Below are 25,906 nucleotides of genomic sequence, written 5' to 3'. Positions count from 1 at the left end.
AAACACGTGTTCACTGAGGCTCTATAAGAGCCTTATGAATGAAATAAGCAATTATTGATTTGACAGGAGCATCGGCTTTGACACCTGGGTGGTGGGCGTGTCGATGTGGGCGTGGCTGTCATCAAGTATGAATGGGAAGGTCACTGGCCTTAATGATAATAAACACGTTTTATTATTATGAAACACAGCAAACTAGTGGTGCTAAAGGGCCGCACTGGGTTTACTCATTAACCCAGGAATCTCATCTGTCCGAGTATCAATCAACTCCAAACCATTTCTTTGTTCTGTCACAATTATCAATTTATTCCATTTTGATTATCATGCTCCAAACTTTGCAAGGACTGACCGCCCCGCTCACCGCTTCCTCATACACACAGAGCCAGCAGGCCAGTAACCTAAGAGATCTTTATAATCTGAATAACTTTTGGGTTAAATACAGCGGCGTATCATCAGCATATTGAGTAATTTTATTCAGTTTTGCCTAATAGTTGGCAAGGGGAAAGCATGTAAATCGAACTGGTTGGAGCATAAATAATAATAAATAATCATCTGTGTTGTGTTTATAGGCACTGATGGGGGGATCAACCACTCAGGAAGCTCCTGTACAAAGAGCCACATGGTTCAAGTAAGTCTACACAATAATACAGTTTCAACTCAACTTCAAGTCAAAGTGATGCAGATTCTACTGAGAGCAAATGATTAATGTAAGACATTTTTATTCTCTTTTTCTACCTATTTGGTGTCATATTTGTTGATTGTTACCAGAGATGCACCAATTCAATATCTGTATATAAAACAAAAATGTAGATCTGGTATTAGTGACAATGTGGCAATAAGGGCAGATCTAATCAGTCTAGTTCTATGCTTTGTGCTCTGAGCGACATCATGCTTTATTATTTATTTTACATTATATTTAGAATTCATAACTGCATTTCTGAACCATTTGAAAGGTTTCAGTCAGTCTATTGTGTTAATTATTGCACTGAGTGGCAAATTAAAGGTTAGTTGTTTTACATGTTTGATCAAGCTTGTGAAGCTACTGGTTCATTTAAGTGAGCTGTACTGGTGCAGAGTTACCAATTTCTGTGTTAAAAAAACATTTTAAGTGAATTCATCTGTTTTTCTGAATCGGGTTGGTATCGGCTGAAGGTAAACCTCAGATATCGGTATTGAAAGTGGAAAAAAAAGTGGATCGGTGCATCCCTAACTGTTAAATTTCGAACTTTGTGTTTCCCTCGGATGTTAATATGATACATTTTGGCCCTAATTTGTTTCTCTTGAACCCCAGAATAGTGCCGACTCAACACTTTGGCTCAGCATTTCAGCTTGAGCTTTTTTTGATGCTTCTGTTAACTTCAAACTCCAGATTTTAATTTCTAAGAATGACATATTGTCTCACCGCTGCAGTCTGCATATCATCTGCTCCTCTGAGGCGTCCTGATTAAAAACTGCCCCAGTTTTCTTCCCCACAGAGTCAAACAGGGAAAAAATATAATGCACCATGTTCCTTTGATGAGCCACTTAGAGACATAAAATAAATATTTATCCTGATATCCATACAGCTTTTATTCCCATGCCATCAGCGGCCTCCTGCTGCGTTTCATTCCACGGATGCTTTAATGCAATCTGAGCTACATTCAGTTTGTCACCGTTTGTTTTTCCCTCAGCTTTGCCTGTCAGGCGCAGTGCAGGGCCCAGCAGAACGTGGCGGTGCGGTGCGCCTGCAGAGGGGTGTGTGACGACGCGTGTGTGGGTGTGTGTGTGCGCGCGTGTCAGGACATCCATCCGGGAACGGAGCTGCTGGTGTTCGATGAGGCGGTGGGAAAAGGTCAGCCAGGTGAGTCCAGCGATTTCACAGCTGATTTGTAACCCTGACTGGGCCTGTCACAGCTACAAATTCTGCTGGACGATAAATTGTTCCAGAATTTATCGTGATGAAAAACAATATTGTTGTTTTGAGACAATTTTTAAGAACGCTAATGCTGATTGCAGAGTAATAATGCAAGAACACGTTCTCAAAAAATAAACTTTACATTCTAATGAACATTTAACACTGGAACTGGAAGACACTTTAAATATCCAAAATAAATAAGCAAAACTACAGAAACAACAAATAAAATTAATTATGAAGTCTTTGTAAGAAAACTGTCCTTCAAAAAAAAGATAGTTGAGACCAAAGCACCAGACTGAAGAGTTTTACCATGCAGTTAAACAATAAATCATGCACATGGAAATAATTGTTTTTAATTTAATTGTTTTATTGTGACTGGGCTAACATTGACTAGTTTCAGCCAAAACTATAGATTCAGTTTGTCATGGACTCATTGATCATGAGATGAGTAAAAGTTTTTTATTCCTTCACATTACGGCTCTGCGTTTATATCGAAGTGCCAGAAAGTTGCTCCGTTTCCGTTATAAAAATGTACAAATCTTTCTGTTAATGTCAAAAAAAAAATTATTTCCATTAAATAAGACTTGAAATTAAAAACATGCGTGAATAACTTTGTTCACACGGTAAGTCATTAAAAATAATGGCAGCGACGAATGTAAACACATGAAATATATTAAAGTAGTCTGTGATTAAACCTGTTACATTGTTGTTTTTCTTTTTTCTCTCTTTTTCTACCAAAAACTAGATGAATAAAGTCTTCAGTCTGCTGCTTTGGTCTCAAATAAACCTTATTTTGAAGGACAATTTTGTTTACAAAGACTTCATAATTCATTGTTTGTTGGTTCTGTTTGTTGTTTATTTATTTTGGATATTTAAAATGTTCCAGTGTTAAATGTTTATTAGAATTTAAAGTTTATTGATCTTTGACAATCTGTTCTTGTATTGTATTACCAGAAAATTATCATTTATTGTTGGAAAAAAAAAAGTTTTTATCATAACAGATAAATATTCAATGTGTGAAATATTTATGATTAGTCTTTTGTGTACGCAGAGTGAGCTGTACTTTATATTTTTAAATGATGTATTTGGTTTTATCGTGTCAGTGAGACTCTAAATAAAAACCTTTAAAGTTGATGTCAGACGACCATCTGGTCGCTTCGCTTCTGAAGTTGTTTCAGTAAAGTGTTTAGTGCATTTTCAACCTTTAATACCCTAAAAAAAAATTCAATTCAGAGAGAAATTTTCAACACAACTGGCTGCTCAATGATAGAAACATTAACATTTAAAATCAGTTTGCTAGTCAGCAGGATTAAACCCAAAATGAAGATGAAATCTGGTGATAAACAAAAGTCAAGAGGAATAATTTCATTATCAGATAAATCACAGGTGTCAGACTCCAGTCCTGGAGGGCCGCTGTCCTGCAACTTTTAGATGAGCCTCTGCTGCAGCACCTGAACAGAATAATTAGGTCATTAAGGCTCTGGAGAACTGATCTACACAAGGAGGAGGTAATTAAGGCATTTCATTCCAGTGTTTTGTACCTGTGGCACATCTAAAACTGCAGGACAGCGGCCCTCGAGGCCTGGAGTTTGACACCGCTGAGATAAATGAAAACTAAGCAAGAAAACAAAACCATTAGGGCGCGTTTGTCATGTTAGAATTGGACGCTCTCCAGCTCTGCTAATCCTTCATTGTTTCTGCTTGGCGGAGCTTTTAAGTGCTGCGATTGATGCGACGATGAGGAAGAAAAGCCCTGCAGCAGCGCGCTGTGGATGTATTATTAAACTAGCTTCCCTCTCTTAGCTCGCTGATTCAGACAGATTGGGAGTGTAGATCTGAAATGTGTCTTTAAAAACAATTAGAAATACTAAATTAAAGATAATAAGATAGGCGGCGGATGGCTGCAGGGAAGTCATGTTGGATTTGAAGAGAAACAGACGGGAATAATAATAATAACGTGGTGATGAAATGAGCTTTGAAATGATGAAAGAATGAAAAGAAGAAATGAAACTGAATGCAAACATTAGACATCCTTTCTTAATACATCTGCATACAAAATAAACATTTTATTTGATGAGAGGGTTGAAACATAATTTAATTCACAGAAGCAATAAGTTTTTCTAATTAACCAATTATTAAACTGTTTCTTGTTTTGCTTCATGAGCACAGAAACATCCAGTGGCAGGAAAATCATCAGGAAGAAACTAATAAAATGTCCTGCAAAAGTATTCAGGTTGAAATCATTTTGTTATAAACAGATTAATGTTTGCAAGCATAAACATTAATCTGTTTTATTGTGATATTATATTGCAGACAACACAAAGAGGTGAGATGAAGGAACTTCAGTAAAATAACTTTTAGTTTTGAACTCCACAAATTTGATCTTTATGGAAAGGAATGTCTTTGATGAAGCAAACATGTGGAAGATGGTTTTTTACAAAAACTTACTTTTTAACCTGCAGTGGAATTTCTGAATACAAATTTAATATCAAAAACAGTTCACAAAGCGAATTACCATATTTTCTGGAATATAAGTCGCTCTGGAGTATAAATCACATCCTCACATCATGAAGAGGAAAAAAACACATATAATGGAGCCTAGGCGAAAATCAAGCTGGGAGACAATACACAGCTTATCCACATCATCCACTCACCACGCCCTCGCCGCAGCCAATCAGGACTGGTGCGCCGCGCCGCTCCAGCCAATCGTCGGTCACGGATCCCTTCAAAAGGACAAGCTACCTTGTCTACCTGCTCATCAGCCGCGCTTCGACCCGCCTCCTCTCCACCTTCATCCCGACAGACACCTTCCTGGCTCCCTCTGCGCTCCTTCATCTCTAGGCTCCGCTCCACCACCAGTATTCGGACCCGGGGGGAAGACGACCCTGAGCTTCGCCCGATCCGATCACCTGCCCTTGGTGATCCTCAGCTCACTGGTCTTCTGCCGGGTTCGAGCGCCAAAGAACTTTGTACTAATAAATCTTCTAACTTCTATTTTTCTCTGTGTGAGTCTATCCAGATTGAAATCACTCCAGGCTGTGAGTGGCAGGACCAGACCAAACTATGACAAAAAGGGAGAAATATGCTATAATGTTGCATATTTTCATTCAGAAATAATTATCCACATCAGATTGAAGGAAATACAAATTATTTGTTTGAAACTTGCACATCACTCCGCGCCTCAGCCGTTTTTAGCAAAATAGTGGAACCAGTTCTGCATAATAACATAATAATAGTATCATTTAAATGCAAGGAAATAAAAACACACTCCAGACCTCACATTTGTATGGAAGAGGATTAGGGTCACTGAACAAGTAACTTTTTACTCAGAATTCAAACTATTTTCTCTGAATTGTGACTTTTTTCAGAAAGTTCAGACTTTAATCTTCTGAGATCAAAAGTCAGATTTTTTTTGTTTGGCCCTGATTCTCTTCCATACATTTTGACATTTCTGGTGTCTCTGTTTCTCATCTTTCAGTGGATTCACCTGTTTCAAAAATGTCAGTAAAAGTGCCAAAAACACTGTTACTACACAGCGTTATGCTGCAACGAAACCTTTGCACCTTTCTCCCTACAATACACTGGATTCGCTGCTCCATCTTCACTGATGTTGTAGCAGAAAATCAGACGTAGAACAACAAAGAAAACAGCCTGGAGCTGCAAAGAGTGGAGCGTCCTTGAAAATCAGCACATGACTTAAAGGCCTTTCTGCACATTTTTATGTGGAGGAAAATTTGTCCTTGAGACTTTCATTCATTTTTGATTTGTACGAATTTGTTAGGAGTCTCCAAGTCAGGAAATTATAACAATGGATCCCTATTAGCTGGGCCTGACAGCCAGGAAGCTGGTCTTCAAAATGAAAAATATTTTACAGTGGAAATCAGTGAAATAATTAATAGATATTATAGAAATATTAAAAAAATAATTACAGCTCATACAAAATGTTGATTGATTTATAAAATGTACAATAGTTAACCATTTCAGTTGTAAGTATGTTGCTCCTAAATGGCTTCTCCTTTTAAAACTTGACTTATGTTCAGCTTTTATGAGGATTAATTATAAAGAGTTTCATTTCTTTCATTGTTTTGTAAGTAAAAGTTCATTAGAGAAAGTTTTTGCTTGAGGAATTTGAAAACGTCCTTCAACTGCACGTCTGGTGACGTATCCATGTGAGTTTAAATTGTTCTTTAACTGAGCTAAGAAAAAACTTTGGAGTCTTAAGATGTTCCATGTTGAGGCCTTTAGTCAAGTTTTGAATATATGGCATTTATATTAGTCCTGTTAGAAAAATTAAACGGTTAAAAAATGTGTTGGTTTGAATTCAAAACAATCTGAAAAAAATCTGCATTCCATTTTTCTGCGTATTTTCCTTGGATCAAACAAGTTCAATGAAGTTTATTTTTATTGCACATTTCAGCAACAAGGCAGATCAAAGTGCTTTACATCACTAAAATATAAAAAAGCGTCAGAAACTCATCATAGTCACCAGTTGTGAAACCATTAACAACCAGTACATTTTGTCGAGAGCCTTCATCAAAATCATCAATACATATCATATATGCTGATCAATCTTTCAATTGTTATTAATTAAGAGCAACTGCAACCAGGTGGGTTTTTAGTCTTGATTTAAAGAAACTCAGTATTTCACCTGTTTTGCAGTTTTCTAGAAGTTTGTTCCAGATTGTGGTGTGTAGAAGCTGAATGCAGCTTCTCTGTGTTTAGCTCTGGTTCTGGATGCAGAGCAGAACCAGAACCTGAAGACCTGAGAGGTCTGGAAGGTTGACACAACAACAGCAGATCTTTAATTTATTTTGTTGCTAAGATATTGAGTGAACAGAAGTATTTTTAAATCTATTCTCTGTAAAAAAATTGTTGGTAAATAACTAATGTCTTGTTTTGTTGGACAGATACAAACATGAAGCAGGAGCCAGAGAGCAACAAAATAAACACGCTGGGAGAGGAAAAGCTCAAAGAGAAGAAGAAAACTCTGCAGGATGAGGAAGATCATCGCAGACAGACCCCCAGTGTCACCAAGCCTCGTTCTTCCCCTCAGAGGAAGACGAGGAGGAGGAAAACCGTCCCATGTGAGCCGAACTCAGACCGTGAGAAAGAGCAGGACAGGTTGACAGACAAACCAAACCTTCCTGCTCCTCCGCCTGTTCGCTCCAGCTCCCGTCTGGCTGCTAAACCGCGACTGTTTCACTGCATGTCCGCCGGATCGAGGCGCCATCCTGCGTCCAACTCGTCCAAACTGACCGAGGGACAAAGCAAAGACTCGGCCAAGGCGCCCGAGGTTTCCCCGGCCGCCGGGTGGCAGCCAGAGGTCAGAGAGAGACGGTACCGGTGCTCCAGCTGCGGGAAAAGGTTCTATCAGCTCGGTCACCTCCGGAAACACCAGTTCAGCCACACAGATGAGAAACCCTTCCGCTGTCGAGACTGTGGGAAAAACTATACCTCATCGGAAAGTTTCAGAGCCCATCAGGTAACAGATACAGAAATTATGTTTGTTTTATTTGTAAGTTTAAATGAAACTTAAGGAAAGGAAAATTAGATTTAGCCTGCTGCTGCTTTGAAGCAAAAGAAAACAAAACCGACATCACTCCGCTGTGAGTTGTTGCATGTGTTTGTTAAATGAACACCCTGGTCATTTGTTTGCACAAATGTTATATTTTTCTGTATACCTCATTTGTTTGTTTGTTGTGCACTTGCCATTTGCTTAAAAAAGTTTCTTTAAACAAAGTCAGACAAGAATGTGAGGAGTGGAAATGGAACAGCTGCATAAACAGACTTCAAAATTAGAACATGCATATAAATATCTAATGACATGAAAAATAATTAAACCTTGGACACAAATATTGAACTTTATTCAATGGAAGTTTACAAAACAGCTAAATAAATTAGAGTTTGAAATTAGCTCTGCTACTAGCACATTAGCGGAAGTGTTTCCTCTACTTTCTGTGGTAGGGAGGGACCAGACAAAGAGCAGCCCAAAGACCCCAATGATGAAGGAAAACTTTGGACTTGGTGTTCCCTCGCCCGGACGCGGGTCACCGGGGCCCCACTCTGGAGCCAGGCCTGGAGGGGGGGCACGATGGCGAGCGTCTGGTGGCCGGGCTTTTACCCATGGAGCCCGGCCGGGCTCAGCCCGAAGAGGAAACATGGGCCCCCCCTCCCATGGGCCCACCACCCGTGGGAGGGGCCAAAGGGGTCGGGTGCAGTGTGGGATGGGTGGCAGCAGAGGGAGGGGACCCTGGCGGTCCGATCCTCGGTTGCAGAAACTGGCTCTTGGGACGTGGAATGTCACCTCTCTGGTGGGGAAGGAGCCGGAGCTAGTGCGTGAGGTCGAGAGGTTCCGGCTAGAAATAGTCGGTCTCACCTCGACGCACGGCTCTGGTTCTGGAACCAGTCTCCTTGAGAGGGGCTGGACATACTTCCACTCTGGAGTTGCCCAAGGTGAGAGGCGTCGGGCAGGAGTGGGCATACTTGTTGCTCCCCATCTCGGCGCCTGTACGTTGGGGTTTACCCCGGTGAACGAGAGGGTAGCATCCCTCCGCCTACGGGTGGGGGGACGGGTTCTGACTGTCGTTTGTGCTTACGGGCCGAACGACAGTTCAGATTACCCACCCTTTTTGGAGTCCTTAGAGGGGGTACTGGAGAGTGCTCCTCCTGGGGACTCCCTTGTTCTGCTGGGGGACTTCAACGCTCACGTGGGCAATGACAGTGAGACCTGGAGGGGCGTGGTTGGGAGGAACGGCCCGCCCGACCTGAACTCGAGCGGTGTTCTGTTGCTGGACTTCTGTGCTCGCCATGGATTGTCCATAACGAACACCATGTTCAAGCATAAGGGTGTCCATATGTGCACTTGGCACCAGGACACCCTAGGCCGCAGTTCGATGATCGACTTTGTCATCGTTTCATCGGATCTGCGGCCGTATGTCTTGGACACTCGGGTGAAGAGAGGTGCGGAGCTGTCCACTGACCACTACCTGGTGGTGAGTTGGCTCCGGTGGTGGGGGCGAAAGCCGGTCAGACCTGGCAGGCCCAAACGTGTTGTGAGGGTCTGCTGGGAACGTCTGGCGGAATCCCCTGTGAGACGGAGCTTTAACTCCCATCTCCGGCAAAACTTCGAACACGTCCCGGGGGAGGTGGGGGACATGGAGTCTGAGTGGACCGTGTTCCGTGCCTCCATTGTCGAGGCGGCCGATCGGAGCTGTGGCCGCAAGGTTGTCGGTGCCTGTCGCGGCGGCAACCCTCGAACCCGCTGGTGGACACCTTCGGTGAGGGATGCCGTCAGGCTGAAGAAGGAGTCCTATCGGGCCTTTTTGGCCTGTGGGACTCCGGAAGCAGCTGATGGGTACCGGCGGGCGAAGCGGCATGCGGCTCGGGCGGTTGCTGAGGCAAAAACCCGGGCGTGGGAGGAGTTTGGAGAGGCCATGGAGAAAGACTTCCGTACGGCTTCGAGGCGATTCTGGTCCACCATCCGGCGTCTCAGGGGGGGGAAGCGGTGCAGCACCAACACTGTTTATAGTGGGGATGGTGTGCTGCTGACCTCTACTCGGGACGTTGTGGGCCGGTGGGCAGAGTACTTCGAAGACCTCCTCAATCCCACCAACATGCCTTCCACTGAGGAAGCGGAGCCTGGGGACTCTGGGTTGGGCTCTCCAATCTCTGGGGACGAGGTCGCCGAGGTGGTTAAAAAGCTCCTCGGTGGCAGGGCCCCGGGGGTGGATGAGATCCGCCCGGAGTTCCTTAAGGCTCTGGATGTTGTAGGGTTGTGTTGGTTGACGCGACTCTGCAATGTCGCATGGACATCGGGGGCAGTTCCCCTGGATTGGCAGACTGGGGTGGTGGTCCCCCTGTTCAAAAAGGGGGACCGGAGGGTGTGCTCCAATTATAGAGGGGTCACACTCTTAAGCCTCCCTGGCAAGGTCTATTCAGGGGTCCTGGAGAGGAGGGTCCGTCGGATAGTCGAACCTCGGATTCAGGAAGAGCAGTGTGGTTTTCGTCCTGGTCGTGGAACGCTGGACCAGCTCTACACCCTCGGCAGGGTCCTGGAGGGTGCATGGGAGTTCGCCCAACCAGTCTACATGTGTTTTGTGGACCTGGAGAAGGCGTTCGACCGTGTCCCTCGGGGAGCCCTGTGGGGGGTTCTCCGGGAGTATGGGGTACCGGGCCCTTTGATACGGGCTGTCAGGTCCCTGTATGACCGGTGTCAGAGTCTGGTCCGCATTGCCGGCAGTAAGTCGGGCTCGTTTCCGGTGAGAGTTGGACTCCGCCAGGGCTGCCCTTTGTCACCGATTCTGTTCATCACTTTCATGGACAGAATTTCTAGGCGCAGCCAAGGTGTTGAGGGGATCCGATTTGGTGGCCTTAGGATCTCATCTCTGCTTTTTGCAGACGATGTGGTCCTTTTGGCTTCATCAGATCGTGATCTGCAGCTCTCGCTGGAGCGGTTCGCAGCCGAGTGTGACGCGGCCGGGATGAGGATCAGTGCCTCCAAATCCGAGGCCATGGTCTTGAGCCGGAAAAGGGTAGAGTGCCTTCTCCGGGTCAGGGGGGGTGTCCTGCCCCAAGTGGAGGAGTTTAAGTATCTCGGGATCTTGTTCACGAATGGGGGAAGAAGGGAGCGGGAGATCGACAGGCGGATTGGCGCAGCGTCTGCTGTCAAGCGGGCGCTGTACCGGTCCGTCGTGGTGAAGAGAGAGCTGAGCCAAAAAGCGAAGCTCTCGATTTACCGGTCGATCTACGTTCCCACCCTCATCTATGGTCATGAGCTTTGGGTCATGACCGAAAGAACGAGATCGCGGATACAAGCGGCCGAAATGGGTTTTCTCCGTAGGGTGGCTGGGCTCTCCCTTAGAGATAGGGTGAGAAGCTCAGTCATCCGGGAGGGACTCAGAGTAGAGCCGCTGCTCCTTCACATCGAGAGGAGCCAGTTGAGGTGGCTCGGGCATCTGGTCAGGATGCCTCCTAGACGCCTCCCTGGTGAGGTGTTCCGGGCACGTCCCACCGGGAGGAGGCCCCGGGGAAGACCCAGGACACGCTGGAGGGACTATGTCTCTCGGCTGGCCTGGGAACGCCTCGGGATTCCCCCGGAGGAGCTAGAAGAAGTGGCTGGGGAGAGGGAAGTCTGGGCCTCCCTTCTGAAGCTGCTACCCCCGCGACCCGACCTCGGATAAGCGGAAGAAGATGGATGGTTTCCTCTACTTTCTGGAGAAAATATTCAGAGAAAATATGATGCAAACATCTATATCATAAAATCACAATTAGATACATTTTCTTTTTGTAGTTAACAAAAAGAAAAAGGGTATGAATGCAAGGCAGCTCTACCAGTAATAAAACACTAGATGAAATATATGATTCTGAAAGAAAACAATCTGTAGGTTTCCTCTAAAATAGTTTTCCTCTGGATGATTCTTTTTTGTCGTGTCGGAGAAAAGAAGAGGTGCTAAGACAAATGATTTGTTTTTAGTTGAGTCACAAAGGCGAGCGGCCATTTTCCTGTCCTCACTGTGAAAAGACGTACGGCCTGAAGCGGGACCTGAAGGAGCACCTGGTCCTGCACACCGGAGAGAAACCCTACACCTGTGAGAACTGTGGGAAATCCTTTGCACGACGCCCCTCGCTGCGCGTCCACCGCCTGCTGCACTGCAGCAGGAAGGTCTACATGCTGTCGCCAAAGGTAGCAACAATCAGGATGGTTTCACTTGCTGCATTTCCATTACAAATATGCACAAATTTTTGTCTTTATTCTGCTAAAGTCCAAAAACACAATTTAATGATTGCTGTGTTTCAATTAAATAAGAAATTATATTAAAGTCACGTGAATTAAGATAATTAAACATCATGACAGCTGCACATTGTCTAAAAAAAAAGACATAATCCCTCTACTGCTTCCTGCCTTCTTCATCGTTTCCACCAGAAACATCCGGCTGTTGGTCATGCGACTCGTCTGATGCAAAAAGAAATGTTTCCATTGCAGCTTAGTGTCTAGTTCAATATGGTAGAAAAACCATCCCATCCTAGAAGAAACACTTTTTTTCCAAATTGGTGTGTTTCATTTAAGATAATTTATTTTTGTAATTTAAATTTGTGCAATCCTACGGATACATTTAAATGCAGCTACTGACGCCTCTCCTGTTCTGTTCAAATTAATTTGAATCCCAGCTTGTTTATTCCCAACCCAACCAGCCTTCTGACCCATTTTCTCCCCTCTCTCCCAGGTGCAGTGCTCCGTCTGCTCCAAGCAGCTGGCCAACCCCAATTCCCTGAGGAACCACATGAAGCTGCACACCGGAGAGAAGCCGCACATCTGCCAGCACTGCGGGAAGCGCTTCAGTCAGAAAGGTAATGCCGGCTCCGCAGGTGTGATGCTGCAGCTGCGGTCGGCTCTGATCGCCTCTCTGTCTCTGATAACTGGGCCGGTCAAAGGCTCTGAACGAGGAGAAACCAACGATTTGATGAAAAACACTGAAAAATATTCCAATAGTTAATGTTTGATTTACAGACAAGATTTCTGCACAGTCAGGAAATGTTTCTGATTAATAATGTTCCAGGTCTAGAAAAGTACGGAAAGAAAACAGATTAACAACAAACAGCATCCATCCGTCCGTCCGTCCGTCCATCCAACCATCCGTCCGTCCGTCCGTCCTTCTTAAAAGTAGTTTTGTACAATAGGATATTTCTTTAATTAAAATCTACTTTCCACCGATCAAACAGCTTTTTGTTGAAGACTGTAAATGTTTGTTTTTTGATGAGCCGAAAGCAGCGCTGAGACTTTCCTGGAATAATGTGACTGTAATTAGCTGCTGACCTCCAGATGCACCTCATTTTAACGTGTGATGAATCATCTCAGTTCATTTTCTGTCAGATCAGAACAACTGAACTGATAAGTCTAGACAGTCAGCTCCGTTTTAAAAACCCTCACAAAGGCTTGATAATTTTTGTTCTCAGCTCTTAACTCACAGAAATTGGTTTTTAAAAATTAACAACTTGGCAGATATTTTTTGCCTTCAGTACAGACATTTGTTCACCTCCTGACTTTTCTTTGCTTGAATTATTGTTTGATTTTCATTCCTTTTTTTCTTATTATGTCAAACAAGAGAAGCAAAAGGAGAACATGACTGAGGTTACCCAGTGACGTTGCCATGGAAACCAAAGGACTCTTTGGAAAAGAAATGCATTTAGTGTGAAATCTGATTTGTTGCTTGGAGATAGTTTAGTGAAGGTGTGTTTTGGTGCCAAATTGGCAACTTTATTGCTTCCTCTGATCATTTTCAAGATTTCTTGGTGACCTGTTAAATTAGGCAGCCAAACTTAACTTAATAAATATGGGAGACTTCAACACAATGCCGTTGAAAACTTTGAATTTTCCTGGTCTTTTACTAGAAAATTTTTTCTCTGAAGTTTTTGAATTTTTAAACTCAAAGATTTCTGAGTTCTTCTTGAAGATTTTTGAGATTAATCTCTGAATTTATTATTATTTTTTCTCTGAAATTTAGTCGTCTTCTTTTATTTATTTTCCTATCCACAAGGCACCGACAAAGGTAACTCATTTTATGAACTCCATGTAGATATTTTAGACCTTTCCCTTATTTACTCATATTCAGTGTTAATGATGCTAATTCCAGGGGAATCAAGATAAAAAATTGTGGTTGAATTGAGAGCATTTCAGGGCCAAATTTATAAAGAATCCTAACCAAAAGTTACTGCTGGTGAAAATTCCTAAAATTTCTGAAATTCTAAGATTTTTCTGAGAAAATTTTCAATTAAACTTTAATTTAGTTTTTAATTTTTATATATTTCTTTGCCCACAAGAACTCTGTTGTTGATCATTTTGGCTCATGTTAAAAGAAGTTTGCTGCTTTTGGGATTTATGTGGATTCAGTTATCATCAAGTGGAGACTTGGACCAAACAGTTTTTTTCTCTTTTTAGTTTCACAGGAAACTTCTTTGATCAGTTCCTGCTGTCTCCCATCCATCAGAGAGACAGCACTGATTACTGGTTTATTTTGGAGGCTAATTTGTTTCACATTGTCGGACAGATGCATCTTCATTCATGCCTTCCTGTCTGTCGGCCTCAGGGAACCTGGAGAGCCATCTGAGGGTTCACAGCGGGGAGAAACCGTTTCACTGCCCTGAGTGCCTGCAGACTTTCACTCAGAAGTCGGATCTCCAGCGGCACATGTTCACCCACGCTGAGGGAGGATTTCTTTGTAGCTACTGTGGGAAATCTCTGAGGGACCCCCACAGTCTGAGATACCATGAGCGGCTGCACACCGGAGAGAGACCCCATCGCTGCTCAATCTGTGGCAAAGGTGAAGATGTCACTCTGAACACAATCAAACAAGTTCTGCATGTAAAGAAAATCATCTCATATCTTCTTCCTTGTTTTTCTGAGCCCAGATTGATTTTCCTTCCTCTTTCAGAAAAACTGTTTTTTAATTTTTTATTATGGTTGTCATGACTCCAAACTAAAAGTAAAGAGAGATTCAGGCTTTTGAAAAAAATAAGAAATTTCTAACAAAAGCTAAAAAACGATCCACATTGTTGCTGTAGCTTCATTGTTGAGGTGAAGGATGATTATTAGCAGGAAACTTTGAAGATTGAGGAGTTTAAGATGACATGAATCCAGCAAAAGAACGTTTAAATGTATCACCTTAATCAGACTCCTCTGATGCATTTAAATCTTCAGTTACCGTTCAGCCTACATCCCATCATCTGTTTCCACCCAGCCTGAAACATAGCAGCCAGGGGTATGAATAGTTTTGAGCTGAACTGCATGTCAGTTTTAATACTGAGGCTTTAACAGTGGATTTACACACTTCTTCTAACCCACTAAAGCAGCTCATTTTTATGTAGCGCGTTTGCTAACTTTGAAAAAGTGCACTTAGCTTCTCCAAATACATTTTTTTCCAGATCAATGCTAAAACACTAATTGACTTGATTGTGTTTGTAAACTTTCAGTTGAACGAAGTTCAACGTCTGTCTTGAAGTTTTGGTTATCGGCATTTATGTTCATACTCTTATTTTGAAGTGATTGTTTACGCAGCAGTTCCGTTTCCTTTCCCTGTGGTCTCTTTATTTTACAAATGCACGCCATACTTTCCAGATTTTTCTTTGTAAAAAAATGTGAAAACCATGAATCATTTTTAAGATAACACTGTCGTTCTATCACATAAAATCCCAATAAAATACGATGAAGTCTGTGGTTGAAACATGACTAAATGTATTCAGTGGCGCCCTCTGCAGGTTGTTCTGTGTCATTTAGACTAGTTTTATTACCAAACCATCTGTTTCTGGTTTTCATGACTGCAGTCCTCAGATTGACGTCTCCACACAGACAACTAGATTTATATACAGAAGAGTATTGGGCTTATAAAAAATGTGAAAAGAAAAACTGTGAACGACCTTCAGAAAATTTGAAGCACTGCTGATCAGCACTGCTTTAGCATAAAATATAAAGAAATTAGATGCAACTTGAAACTTCCTCACCGTTATTTATTGTAAAGATGTTACGTAGCTTATATTTTAAAGCTTTGAGAGACATTTGCATACATTTTGTGCCTCAGTTTTGTCCTTTCATCATGGAGTTAGAGGAGTTTCAGGGCGGAAAAACTGCAGCTGAGGCGAAGCAGCGATACATGAGTTGATGATAAAGCCAGTTGGGGGGCGTGAAGCACAAACCGGCACAATTCCCCGACCTCTTCCTCCTCCAAGCAAGCGCCGCCGTTTATCTCGCCCAGCAGGCTGCAGACGCTCTGTCCTGCATGCATGATTGGAAAGCACAAGCTGCTGATGACTCTGCACATGTTCACAGATTCTGTTCATCAAACGTTCATCAGTAAAAGAAAAACTTGTCTGCTGACTTCACTGGTTTCATTAGCAATAAAGTCAGAAGCAAACGAGATATTTTCTGCCCAACGTGCAGATTTTTCTGGTCCTAGAGGCAGTTGACAATGGAGAAATATATATTTTTGCTTTTATGTGTTCGTTAAGAAATATATACATTTTGTTTTTGCTTTCTCTTATACATGCGTTTTTGTCAGTGATGATATCAAGCAATCAAATAGAATATTGTCCTGTTCTGTATTAGCTGTTACAGCTACTAAAAGAAATATATGAATGAGAAAATGCTTGTAGAGAACAAATAAATTCCTTTTTAAATAAGATTTTATTACTTAAATTATAAAACAGCAATTTTAGTCTCAAGTTTGAGGTTTGAAAAAACTTTTCAAGTGCAGAAAACATGACAAATAACATATTTAACTTTTAAAAATTAAAAAGCAAACCTACATTGAGGCATTAGTAAACACTGTATTTTATATTAAACTAAATTAAGTAAGATTAGTTTAGACTAACCAATTAGTCAGTTAACCAGATATTAAAATAATCATTAGTTGGAGTCCTATAAAGCAAGAACCTTTTCATCCCACTGTGTCTGTTTCCTCCTCAGGCTACACGATGGCGACCAAACTGAGGAGACACATGAGGTCTTCCCACCTGAAGGAGAAACCCTACAGTTGCTCCTGCGGCGCCTCGTACACCTTGAAGCAGAGTCTGCTTCGGCACGAGGCTCAGCACCGGCCCAAGACAGAGGAACCGAGCAAAGCAGGTCCAGAGGAACTGGTGGCTTCGGGCTGCAGCCACCTGAAACCGACCCGAGGAAGACCGAGGAAGACTGGGCTTCATCTGGAGACCAGAGGAAAGGATGAAGCACGGGAAAAAGACGAGAAAACTATGAAAACATCAGAGGCTGCAGGCGACATCCAGCACACCGTCATTTACGTCCACACAGACGAGTCGCCTCCAGGGGCGCAGCCGGAGCTGGTGGAGGTGGTGCTGCCCGACGGCGCGGAGCAATGCATTCTGGTCCAGGGGCAGCAGCAGCTGGGAGAGCTGCTGATCCTGCAGGAGGAGCCAGACGGACTCTGCAGCGTGGCAGAGACTGTTGAGATAGACACGGTGTAACCCGAAGCCGGAGGACGCCGACGATCAATCAGGTGATTGATTAATGAGATCAACCTTCCATCAGCCGACCTTGTCTGTATTTAACCTCGTTTATTAGGGGAAATTATCTTTGAGCAACCTTCATACAACAGATGTGAATGAATTAAAGCTGATGAACTGCTGATAATTCTGAAAAATATTCAGTTTCATTAACTTTGTGCCGTTTTTGCGTTCAAAGGGGCAGTGTTATGTTAAACTGACGTTTTTGATGTTAATCCCTCATCAGAAACACCTGGAGTGTTGACATGGTTCTTCCATGCATGTTTGAGAAGTCCTTTAATTTCCATGGCAACCATTCAGCTGTCCAAAACGCCTGAGTGGACTTAGCTCCGCCTTCGAGTTGCAGCTCCTCCTCACTCAGCTCCTTCAGACTAGCCAGCAACAATTAGCAAACACCTGGTGGAACTGCTGAGCTCATCATAGGAGCTGCTGCTCAGAGCAACGCTGGTAAAAATGTTGTTAAAGGGTTAATAGAGGAGCCATGTTGATGATTTCCTGGAGGCAGAGCTTCACAAAGAGCTGCTGGCCCAATTTCAAGATGATAAATCAGGAAGTGAAATTTATTTTACGTCATATTTGATATAGTTAGCATTTTTATAACAACTGAGGGTAAGTTAGTTGATTAACTAACTTATAGTTAGTTATATAATGATTCTGTGTGCCTGGAAAGTATATAATGTCACCTCTTTAACACATTTTCAAGGGCTTAAAGCTGCAGTATATGACTTTTATTTAAAAAAAACATTTTTAAATAAATGTATTTAAATTATTATTATATTAGTATAAAATTTAACAAATTATTTGTTCAGAAATAATCAGTCAAAGCTAGGAGGGTGTTTTTTTTTGTTTTCCTTCCCTCCAGGGACTCTAGTGTTCCTTATATGAAAGTAGGCTAACAGGAGAGGGGGGAAGACATGCGGCAAATGTCGCCAGGTCCGGGAATCGAACCTGGGACAGCCGCGTCGAGGACTCAAGGCCTCCAACCGTGGGTCGCGCTATCCCCTACGCCACCACAGCACGCCCAGAGCTAGGAGGGTTTTGACGCTGTCATTCCCTCTCATGTTCACCCCTCTCACTTGCTGTCTGCTAAGCTAAAGCTAACCACAGCATAGACTGCCATAAATGCTAAGGCTAGTTAGCATGGCCACCAATGAAACCAATGAAAATGAATTTGCTTTGCTGGACTGAGGGCGAAAACGAATCTTTATGTTTGTAAAGGTTGCAAAGTGTTTTACACCATAAAAACATCAAAAAACTTTACATGTTGTCAAGTACTGTCATCAAATTCATCAATATACATCAAATATATTGATCAGTGTTCCAGTTATTATGAATCAAAGGAACTCTAACAGTTTAGTCCGTGTTTCGACTGTTTTGCAGTTTTATGGAAGTTTGTTCCAGATTAATGGAGCATAAAATTGTCTAGATATTTCTGGGAGTCTTTTAATCCTGGAAATGTTCTTCAGGTGATAGAAGGCCGACTTTGTAGATTCATTTATGTGTTTCTGGAAGTTCAGGTCTGAGTTTTAAAACTCAAGTATTTTATGTAATTTATTTCTCATCGTGGTTCCGGTCAGATGTCCAAACATTTTGTCATATGTGCCAAATAATAAGGATAGAAATTTTTTGTTACTTTTTAATAATACTTATGTCTATTTTTTACAACAAAACCATGATTTGGGTCACTATTTCTTTTTAAAACATTAGTTGTGTTTTGTTGTGGTTTTTATTATTTTATTAATAAAATGCAGATTTGAGTGCAAAGATTATGAAAATTTGTCAAAAAGAGAGCAAAAAGCATGATTTCTAACAGATAAAAACTTTTTGTTGTTTCTAACATTTTTCATTTCAAAGGAGTATTTTACTCTAAGATTGAGTGGCAACACTTTTACATTTTTGTTAATAGATGTTTTCCATCCAATCAGATTGAGTTTGATCTATTTTGCAAAGAGGAAAGGACTAAAAACTTCAGTCTGTAGATGTTTGAAGGAGGTGGAGACAAAGTTCAACTGGGCTGAACATAAATATTTGTATGAAATAAAATTCAAACAAAATACTGAGACATTTGTGGTTTCAATGTAAAAACTTGGCAATGAATAATTTCAAGGCTGTTAGTTTGGTTTATTTTTAAATAAACCTTTGATTGCTTTATTTAGCCGTCAGAAACTTGCTGTCAAAAATAAACGGGCTTAAAATAAATGTAAAAAGACATCAGTGAAGTTCACATCTCCTCGCCTCAGAAAAGCCAAGCAGATGGAAATCTTTTATCAGATGTAGATCGTACATTACACAACTTCTGCATCAAAGCCTTTTATGTAAATGTGAAAATAGCTTGTCGTGATCTGCAGCGTTGAATCCTCTTCCTGCTGCACGATGACAAACACTCAGAGAAAGCTCTCCACCCTGAAGGACTCTGACTGCAGGGAGAAACCTGTAATTAAATGCCAGTCTTGTTCAGGAGGACCTTGTTTCGAACTGCAATGGATTTCATGTGTTGCATAATAAAGAGTCCAGCGAGTGTTATTTCTGTTGCACCAAAATGTGTGAGTAGAAGTTGAAAAAAGGATCGCTCAAGGATATTGTTCTTTGAAAATAAAATAAGAAATGGAAATCAAAAGAAGCTGCACACATTGGGTCCCTGTCGGGTTTTAAGGCATTCGCCATGTAATTGTTTCTCTGTTTGGAGACTGAAGCTGCAGTTCATCTCTCCAGAGTCAGGCTCTCACGGGAAATATCGTCAGTAAAACTAAGAAGCAGCCAGGCAGAACGTAAAATTATTAAAAGAAGGATCATTTAAATTCAAGCCATTCTGGAACCAACTACTAGAAAACTGAAAAACAACCGAAACACTGAGTTTCTTTAAATCGAGACTAAAAACCCACATGTTTAGAATTGCTTTTAAATAGTAATACATGGAAAATTGACCAAGATATTTGATCCACGTTGATGAGTTTAATGATGACACTTGACAAAAATGTACACTGCAAAACCCCAAAATCTTACCAAATTTCTTAGTACAATTGAAATAAGACAAAAATGACTTCAGCAAGATATAAGTGCTTGTTTCAATCCAATAATTTCTGAGTATTAATGGAAAAGTTCCAGTTTTATCGGCACTAATAACATGAGGAAAACATCTTGCTATAAGTGAAACAATCTTCCAACTGGAACAAGACGTTTTTCATCAATATTAGGGAATTACTGAGTTAAAACAAACTCCTATTTCCTGCTGAAGTTATTTTTAAGTTAGTTTTGTCTTATTTCAAGTGAACTAAGATATTTGCACTAGAAACTAGACAAAATACTTGGTAGGATTTTGTGTTTTTGCAGTGTAATGTCTGATATTGGTTTTTACAGTTCTTGACTACATGCTGTATTTATGATGTAAAGCACTGTACAAATAAATTTTATTGATTGATTAGTAAATAGGGTCCTTAAAAAATTTTAAATTCATGTGTCTAAAATTAAGGCATAAAAATGTTTAAATTTGTTTTAAAAAATCTAAGTTTAAAACGCTAATCGCAGATCTTAAATTTTGATGCAGCAGGAATATTTATTCCTGTTTGTTGTATTTCTACTGTATCATCATTCGTCTTATCAATCTAAACTCTGAACTTGGTGAATTTTCTGGGACATTCACTGTGAAAACTGGCAGCTGTCGTACATGTTGAGAAATTTCTTTGTCTCTGTGTTGAATAATTCACTTCGACTAGTTTGGATCTGGCCTTTTAGCAGCGATTCATGTACGACCGCCAGGTGTGTCAAATCCTGCCAACAACGCCAAGATCTCTCAGGGGAAAAAGAAACAAACGTCCGGAGCTGGAAATGCAAAATTTGTGTGTTTATTTGTTTTTTAAAAAAGCATTTTAAGTAGAAATTTCTCTTTCCAACTGTGCCTGAGATGGAGCTCTTGGGTTTTTTGCAAGTGCTCTGATCTAAGATGATTTTTTTCTCACAGTTGTGAACAATCGTTCACCTTTTCACCCTCCTTCATAATCCCTCCCAGACTGATCAGAAACATTTGCCGCCGTCTTTCCATCCTGGCATCACAAGCGTCTCAGACTTTCCAGCCATGCAATAATACTTCAGCCTTTAAAGGATGTATGGAAAAAGTTGTATGTCAACAGCAATAATCTAGTACAACTCTCATCTAGAAAAAGCTATTCTACAAAACTGCCTCGCTTTTACAGCGGTAACATCTCCGATTGTTCTCCAGCTGTGAGGTTAACAGCTGAATAAAAACACGGAACCGGTTCTGCATCATCGACTCAAAGAGCAGCAGACCTAGCCTGACAGAAACCACCGAAAATTGTAGATTTTCCGAGGCTGTAGGTCAAACCATTGAACAGCCCGAGAGTATCGGAACAAAACAAGCAGGCTTCGCCGGCTAATGGGTGTCTGACGCACAAAGAGAACAGAAGATTCAATGTTGTTGTGTTTGTCTAAAGGAAGAAGCTTTTCATCGATGCAGGAGGTTTTTAGTCTGATTAGCTCATGATTTACCTCAACAAAAGGAAATAAAATGCTAAATATATCATAATTATCACCCTGATTGGCTGATTTACCCATTTAATTTGTTTCACAAATTAATTGTGATCAACAAAAATTGGCTTTTTTCACAAATTTCTAAACATTTATATTTTTACAGTAATCAGTATTTTTGACATATTGTTTGCTGATGTCAAAATGTTTTTAATGTGGATGAACGAATGTAAACAGTAGAAAAAAGCAGTTTGATTATGATAAGTTATCCTTCAATGAAGATATTTTCTGCTAATTGGATCTACAATAATGTGAAGTTGCATATAAATGGAGTTGAAAACAAAAAGTTTATTAAACAAAAGTTTTAGGCATAACTTTCACATTGAATATATTAAAAATGTTGCAAAACAATTGGAATATTGCTTAAAAGAAAAGATTTAATAAATGTAAAAGGCTTGAAAATTACATACTCATCCTTTGTTATCCCCTACAAACAAATAAAACAACTACTGAGGGAGTAATTAAATTACAAGGTAAAAATATTAGGTTTATTAATAAAGTGGGATCTGATGTAAAGCACAAATAAAATTTGACTGACTGAACCAACAAACAAATGTTTAATTCAAGGTAATACTTTCAAATTTAAAATAAAAATACTGGAAATACTGTATGAAGCATTGAACAAAGTCTTCCTTCTGGAGTTTAGAAATTATTGAAGATAAAAGAGAATAAAATCAATTTTGAACAGCTGATGCTTAGCTTTAAAATCTAACGAGCAAACGAGCAGAGGAGTTTAGATTTAATAATAAGAATAATTCAGTGAACAGTGAACAGATTTTTGATGGTTAATTGATTACATTTTCTTTGACTTCCAAAGTTTTTAACATATTTATCTAACATCTTAGTTAAATAACATGAACCTTTGCACAGAAAGCGAAGTTTTACCTCCAGAGTTGCACTGTAAAAACCTCCTGCAGCTGAAAGCCTTGTGTGGGAGTGGAGGCTGTTAAAGCTGCAAACTAAAAGCTGCAGAGCCTCAAATAGTTGGAGAGTTTCGGTTATTTTCCTTCAATAACCACACAATCACGTCCTCTTCACAAAGCGCAGGGTCAGTTTGTGCAGGTGAGAGAGACAAGGCTGCGGCCGTCACTTTATGCATTTGTAACCACCTGTAACAGCTTTATGGAACAAAAGTGCAAAAGAGTCAAGAGATGACAGGATTTACGCCTCGCACTCAGTTTCCCAGCAGAAACATCGTCAGAATGGGATGAATCCTCCTTTTCTCAGAGGAAATTTGATTCAGGGTTCATAAAGGGGCGTCACAGTTCGTAACACTGTTGCGTTTCAGAAAATTAAAGGTTTTACCTTCACTTTTAAACACATTTATACTGCAGGTTTTTGAACATTTTTCTACTTTTTGAGTGTATTTATCATGTTTTCTGCTGATTACGATCAGAAAAACCCAACTGAGAGCAGGTCAGCCAGTGGCGACCCAAAGGGGGCACAAAAGAGGGCCGTGGCCCCTCTTGAAAGGTGCTGGTCATTCCCAAGAATCATGTTCGGCTCATACAAAGACATACAGAGTAATGTTCTTCAATCAAGATATAAATGTAAAACCCAAATAAATACATACATATGCATGTATAGATACAGTATGTTGCATGTTATTGTTTACATACAGAAATTTTGCACATGCACATAACGCATATTATGTAATACATCCATTTTATTAACTAAATGAAACCTGGAGATGTTGGTATTATTAATTTAATTCAGTTTGCCGCAGCAAAGGGAAGAATAATGCAGAAAAATGTTGAAGAACAACTCAAAACTACTTGTATTCTTTTTTCTCGCGCTTTGCGTCGGCTATGCTACACGCAGACCCGTTACTATAGCAACTGACTGACAACAGTTCCACTAGCATATTAGGATTCAACACCCTAAAAACACACAAACATTTCCCACACAAAGAACAGAACATTCAGTCCATTACAGTTTTATGTTTTTAGGTCTGATGTTTATTTTACTATTATTAATAAGTGATCGCTGTGATAGATTAGCTAGCGCTGCTATTAGCCAAGCTAACACAGCGGTGGTTGATTAGCTAATTTAAACCCCTGTTCTACTGATAATCTGTCAGAGTTGGTGTGTGGGTCAGCCTTTATTTTATTTTATTTTTTTAACTGGACTGAAAAACACAGAATTCCACAGCACATCTTCATGTTAAGGTTGTCATAGTCAAGCTAGCATAAATGATCAACTTCCCTCTTCCTCGCTATTTTTTTTCTTAATTAAACTTTTTTCCTGACTTTGTTATATAGTTGTCATAATGTTAACAACAAGTATCAAAGGACTGTGTCCCTTTTTGTTTTATGCATCATGGCTACATTTAAAATTTAGCGCATTATATTGTCAACTTGACAGCTAAACCAATGCCAGCCAGAAGTTTTAATATATATATAGTATATATGTATGTATATTAAGTGATTTGAATTAAAAACAGACAATTACAGCAGCACAATGAGAGACAAAATAATTGACTCAGAATAAATTAATTCCAAAATCATAAAGTCCATAGTCCTTTTTCTAGCTCGCCATCTTCAGATCCAGATGAGGATCTGATCCAGAACAAACCGACCTTCCAGGTAACACCACCAACAGTTCGGGCAATCAAACCAGTAGGTTCAAAGATTTGGATCAGTTTGTTTGGAAGACGCCAGCAGCAAGTCACAGTGGAAACGGGTGAGGATGTTCAAACTGGAGGCGGGGCTTTAAATAAGCTAGCAGAGTTTGGGGCAACACAGGAAGCGGGCCCGCAAAAATAAAAGTCCTTGACTAATTGCGGGTTACATTATAGTCACAATTCTGTGTTTAACCATTTTCAGACGTTTAAAGCTGTAACAGTTCGTGGTTAACGACCCTGAAATGCTGTTAAAAAAATAGAAAAGCTTTAGATGTTTGGCATTAGCCTGGATCCTGATGCTGCGTTGAACAGCAGCATAACTTCCCAACATAATTAGTCTAATTTATCATTTATGACTGGAAGCCAAAAGTCTTTGCGCTCCGCTAAGACTTAATATTCTCACACGTTTACATCAGCAACATGTTGCTTTTTGTTTCAGTCTCTGCCCAGTATGTGGCCTCAGGTGCGTCTGCACATACTGGGCACATACTGGGCACATACTGGGCACATGCTGGGCACATGCTGGGCACATACTGGGCACATGCGTATGTATATGTGCGTTTTCAGCTTTCATTTTCTGAACTGACAGCTGCAGAGAAACGTTCATGGCTGTTTTTCTGTTTCTCTCTCCTTAATACTTCCTCTCTTCTGTCAGCTTGTTACCCTGCTTCCCCTCCTCCTCCATCAGAGTTGGAGAAATGACTCAACCATGGATCCAAACTGCATCTTTCCAGCTTGTTAACTGGATAAAATAAACATCTGTGTTTTGCAGGTTCTCTTTTTCAGGTCGACCAGGATTCAGCCTGCAGCTTCAGGGGGATTTAGACGCAGACGATCCACGATGCTTCGCCGCAGACGGAGGGTTTCATTACCGCTGCTGAACACTTCCCTGCAGAGGTGAAGCCAAATGGCCTCTTTAATTCTCACCTCAGCAGTTTCTGCTCCTAATCCGCTCTTCTCCCGATCAGGAGGAACAGCCTGGCGCCACACAATAATGCATTCATGCCTCCGAATTACTGCAATTTCAGAAAATATGTCCAACAGGACATCCTGGGTTCAGAGTCTCACTGCTGGAAATACACGTAAACATCAATACCTTCACTTTCTGACCGGAGGCCACCAGGGTGTTCAGAGTGCGGCACAGGGGCCATTTGTGGCCCCTGGACTGATTTTGTGCGGTCCCAAGTGCAATTTAGGAAAAACACAAATCTGGCCCGACAGTAGTGGAAGTTACATATTCATAGGGAATATGGGTGATATTCTAATTTTCTTTTGCATTAAGTCGTAATAAATTTAGCATTTTCTGCAAAATAAACTTCAAATTAATGCAGAATTTTAATGTTTTAAGACCAGGTTCCACCAACTCGACTTTAAGACTTTTTAAGACAATTATTTATGGAATTTAAGACCTGTGTCACAACAAAATTGTACAAAGGAATATTGCAAAATACATGGGATTTCTGCAGGTTTTGCTAACTCAGATATGAGACTTTTAAAACCTTCACTTTCTGTGAATGCTTAAAAATAATTTACTTTGGCACACAAATATTTTTTATTCAAAGATTTTGGCCCTGTCATGTACGGTGCGGTGTAGGTGGTGAGGCAGACGCAGATGCCCCAGGGGAGACGATAGATAGTTGTTTTAATAATAAATAAACGTCAAAAACAGTCCAAAAACACCAGGCAGCACGACTGAGCGGAAGCCAGGGCTCAACGCCGGTAGCAACTGGTTTAACTAATGGACACACGAAGGACTAAGAGCACGTTAGACAAGGACCCGACAAAGACACAGACACACAGGTGACACTAAATACACAGGAGGGTAATCAGGGAATGAGAAA

At 41.0% G+C, this 25,906-nt stretch overlaps 1 protein-coding gene across 3 annotated transcripts in view; it reads left to right on the top strand.

Moving 5' to 3' along the window:
* znf408 (zinc finger protein 408) overlaps positions 1-25,906 on the top strand; it is a 30,606-nt gene extending 4,700 nt beyond the window's left edge. The window contains exons 3-11 of one of the 3 annotated variants that reach the window (XR_004339151.1): positions 567-625; positions 1,668-1,837; positions 6,799-7,373; positions 11,364-11,573; positions 12,115-12,238; positions 13,975-14,208; positions 16,347-16,893; positions 24,838-24,962; positions 25,034-25,906. Coding sequence is in view for 2 of the 3 variants with exons in the window: in XM_032561756.1 (XP_032417647.1) it covers positions 567-625; positions 1,668-1,837; positions 6,799-7,373; positions 11,364-11,573; positions 12,115-12,238; positions 13,975-14,208; positions 16,347-16,861 (1,887 nt within the window). In the remaining variant the exon portion in view is untranslated. Of the gene's footprint in view, positions 1-566; positions 626-1,667; positions 1,838-6,798; positions 7,374-11,363; positions 11,574-12,114; positions 12,239-13,974; positions 14,209-16,346; positions 17,040-24,837 lie in introns of those variants that run through there. The other 2 variants (XM_032561756.1, XM_032561755.1) reach the window with 2 other exon arrangements.

The sequence above is a fragment of the Xiphophorus hellerii genome, chromosome 4 (genome assembly GCF_003331165.1).
Source record: "Xiphophorus hellerii strain 12219 chromosome 4, Xiphophorus_hellerii-4.1, whole genome shotgun sequence".
NCBI lineage: Eukaryota > Metazoa > Chordata > Actinopteri > Cyprinodontiformes > Poeciliidae > Xiphophorus > Xiphophorus hellerii.
This window is presented reverse-complemented; position numbering and strand designations above follow the sequence as displayed.